The following is a 3,141-nucleotide window of genomic DNA, read 5'->3' as shown; positions in this document are numbered from 1 at the left end:
GCAGGCAGAAAGTTTGAACATCGTAGCAGTCGCAATATACATAACTATGTCGATCGCTGTTCTTTTGTCTTATCTTACGATGCAAATATCAGGCTGGCGGTACCACGAGGTAGGCAACCCGAAAGAATATGTTAATTTTCTCTACATTCGAATGTTATTTGATTTGGATTTTATTATTGGGATGCTATGTTATTGTACAATATTATGAAATTAATTTATGATGTGATATTTAGTACAATATTATATTAAATTTAGATATTATAGATATTTGGATATTATATAATTTCATTATAAAATATTAAATTTCTTTCTTCAATTTATGTCATTTAGTTTGTTCTTCTTTTGTAGGAAGTGTTAATCTTGAGAAAGAATATCGCCGACACGGATCAAATGTTGACGAACCTGAACGTTACGATAAATCATCGCAACATATTCATATGGATCATTACAATTTGCACCGCTAGTATCATCAACGGAGTTTCCTACTATATAGTATATGTAAAATGTTGGAAAGTCGACGAAAACAAGCTTGAGAAGTATGTGTTCTCTAACGTAATACATAACATGATGATTTACGTTGGAGGAATGGTCGTCATGGATTTCATGACACACGTTTGGTACGTGGATAAATTTCGCAAAATATTTGCAACAGGGCACCATAAGATGCTTTCGAAAATCTTTTATGCAAATGATTCTCTAAGCGTTTCTTTTGGTCCTGCGGTTCAACCCCGTGACACACAATGACGTCAGGGAGACGTTCATTATCATTATTATTATTATTATTTTATAGTGTTACGTAATCAACGTCCACTCGATTTTGTGAAACGTTATATAGCAATGCAAATTTTAAAATAAAACGTGTTCCTAAATTTGCACATTGTTGTTTAATCGAGCGAAATTAAACAGTATTTTTCGGACGCATCGAGTTCTGTTTTATTTATATGTCAAGGGGTCAATGGCGTGCTTAATTTATGCATTTCAATTAATATTTTCATGTACCAGTTGGTTGGAAAAAAATTTCAAGCAAATAAATGATCTTCTGAAAAATTTCTTATTAAAAGATTGCTCTATAGAAATGGAAGACAGAAATAATAAAATGGAGGCTCCGAGATTGGGAAGGTGTTTAAACGAATGGCGTATTGGACATCTTTTTTGTCGGAACAAGGTTGCTTCGTTTAGAGGAACACGAATCATGAAACTCCGGATGAGTACCTCGGATAAGATCAGTATGCTTCAACAAATTAGGTATTCAGAATTTTATTTGATCCTCGTGCATCGTTCAGGTGAAATTGAGAGGAAATGATAATCGAATATTTGATTATATTCTTTTCAATTATAATATTCATTATTATTATACTATTTACTATTATCATACCATTTATTATTATTATACTATTCATTACTCGTATAATATTTATTTTCAACGTAACTATTATTATACTATTTATTTCCCAACGTAAACTATTATTATACTATTTATTTCCCAACGTAAACTATTATTATCTTCATTTTATATAGCACGACGAACAATGGAACCAAGTTATTGCTACTATTTTATCGGCTTAAATCTTATCTACCAATGTTTATTTATATTTAAAACTATTAAAATTAATTTTGAATCGATATAAGTATGTCACACTTATTCTAGAAAAATTTTTGCAGATCAGATACGGGAGAATATTATTTAAATAATTGAATCTTGCCATTTGGAAATAAAATCAACATCGAACCTATTAAAATACTAGCAGCTGTCAATAATAAATTTCTTAGTTAGCTTTTTATTTCAAATATAATAAAGTAGTAATAATCTAGGAACGATGCACGAGGTTTCAGCCCTTGGTTGTTAAAGATTAACCCTTTCCACTCGAGTGGTAGACTCTGAGGCGCCGCTAAAATTGTTCTATCAGGTCTCAAAATAATTTTTATACAAACAATGTTTAGATTTAAGAAATCATCACACAGTGAAAGTATTGGTATGAAGGATAAAAATAAATTTCGTATGCGTAAAAGTGCACTTTGTTACACAGAATAAAAGTACTATGACCCAGGATTTATAGTTAAAATAGTTTCGAGTGCAAAGGGTTAATTAAACGACTTGCATTAATCAAGAATTTTCTGCTCGAAGATACATTCACCTACAGCTGTGCGTGATTACGAGATTGCTGAATAAAATATTCGACAGCCAAATAATATTCCACTCGATAGTAACCATACAAGGCTTAATCACAACTATGTATTATACTTACACAGAAGTAATAGTATCTAGAAATTTACGGTTCAACGGTGTGTTGTTCATGTTGTGCTTTTACATGTGCGACGCGTGCTACGCATGGCTGAAAATGGTTTTGACGTGCTACTACTGCGAAAAAACCGCCAAACAGGTGAGAATTTCATACAGTCCTTTGCAATTCCTTGTTACTCGCGAGATTCCGTTGTCTTTTTGATAAATTAAAATTTCAGGGTCTTCTAATTTTCAAGTCGCTAATGAATTTATCTTGTATTTCTAGGCGCAGCAGATAGTGCATATCATTCACGCGTGCACTATACACAATTCCGATATCGAGTTGAAAAACGAGGTGAGAATGATGTCGTCGAGTTAGAAACCATTTTACATAAATAAGAATTTCGCGAAGTCATTTGCCACTGTAGCGCCAGTATAAAAAATCTATTGTAAATCCAGACTTTGCAGCACTACTAATTTATTATTTTATAATGTTACTTAATCAACGTCCACTCAGTACTGTGTTTCTAAGTTTGCACATTATTGTTAAATCGAGCCAAATTAAACAGCACTTTTCGATCGCATCAAATTCCGTTTGATTTATACGTCAAGGGATTAATGTCATACTTAATTTATGCATTTCATATAGGTACAAATTATTCGACACTTCATTCTGGTTTTGTTTATATTTCACTAGTATACAGGGTCATTGTATAGGGTCATTATTATTTTTTTAAATAGTAGGAGCTTGGTAATGAGATAAGAGTTTCATGAAGCTGAATAATTTGATGGAAAAGGAATTGCGATATTAAGATACTGTAATTAATTATTAAATCAGTAGAAGCTACTTATTAATAAAATGTCAATGTGATTCGCATTTTGGTGGACATTAAAATTATGTTGTAATTGATAAATAATAG

The 3,141-nt window shown here is 31.6% G+C and overlaps 1 protein-coding gene across 1 annotated transcript; it reads left to right on the top strand.

The window, feature by feature from the left end:
• Positions 1-6: 6 nt before the first annotated feature.
• Positions 7-3,082, top strand: LOC144477612 (uncharacterized). The gene is made up of 5 exons (XM_078195338.1): positions 7-109; positions 349-617; positions 1,003-1,245; positions 2,126-2,381; positions 2,508-3,082. Exons 1-5 carry the CDS (start codon positions 47-49, stop codon positions 2,598-2,600), a joined length of 924 nt encoding a protein of 307 aa, XP_078051464.1. The 5' UTR covers positions 7-46; the 3' UTR covers positions 2,601-3,082.
• The last annotated feature ends 59 nt before the right edge of the window (positions 3,083-3,141 follow it).

Source organism: Augochlora pura, unplaced genomic scaffold (assembly GCF_028453695.1).
Source record: "Augochlora pura isolate Apur16 unplaced genomic scaffold, APUR_v2.2.1 APUR_unplaced_2348, whole genome shotgun sequence".
Classification (NCBI taxonomy): domain Eukaryota; kingdom Metazoa; phylum Arthropoda; class Insecta; order Hymenoptera; family Halictidae; genus Augochlora; species Augochlora pura.
Note: the sequence above shows the minus strand (reverse complement) of the source record. Positions and strands in the feature narration are given on the sequence as shown.

Excerpts from the sequence above, each read along its gene's own strand:
- LOC144477612 (XM_078195338.1), top strand. The coding sequence starts at position 47 with ATGTCGATCGCTGTTCTTTTGTCTTATCTTACGATGCAAATATCAGGC. Across the intron at positions 110-348 it reads CAGGCTGGCGGTACCACGAG|GAAGTGTTAATCTTGAGAAA; the intron begins GTAGGCAACCCG and ends CTTCTTTTGTAG. Across the intron at positions 1,246-2,125 it reads AGTATGCTTCAACAAATTAG|ATACATTCACCTACAGCTGT; the intron begins GTATTCAGAATT and ends TTCTGCTCGAAG.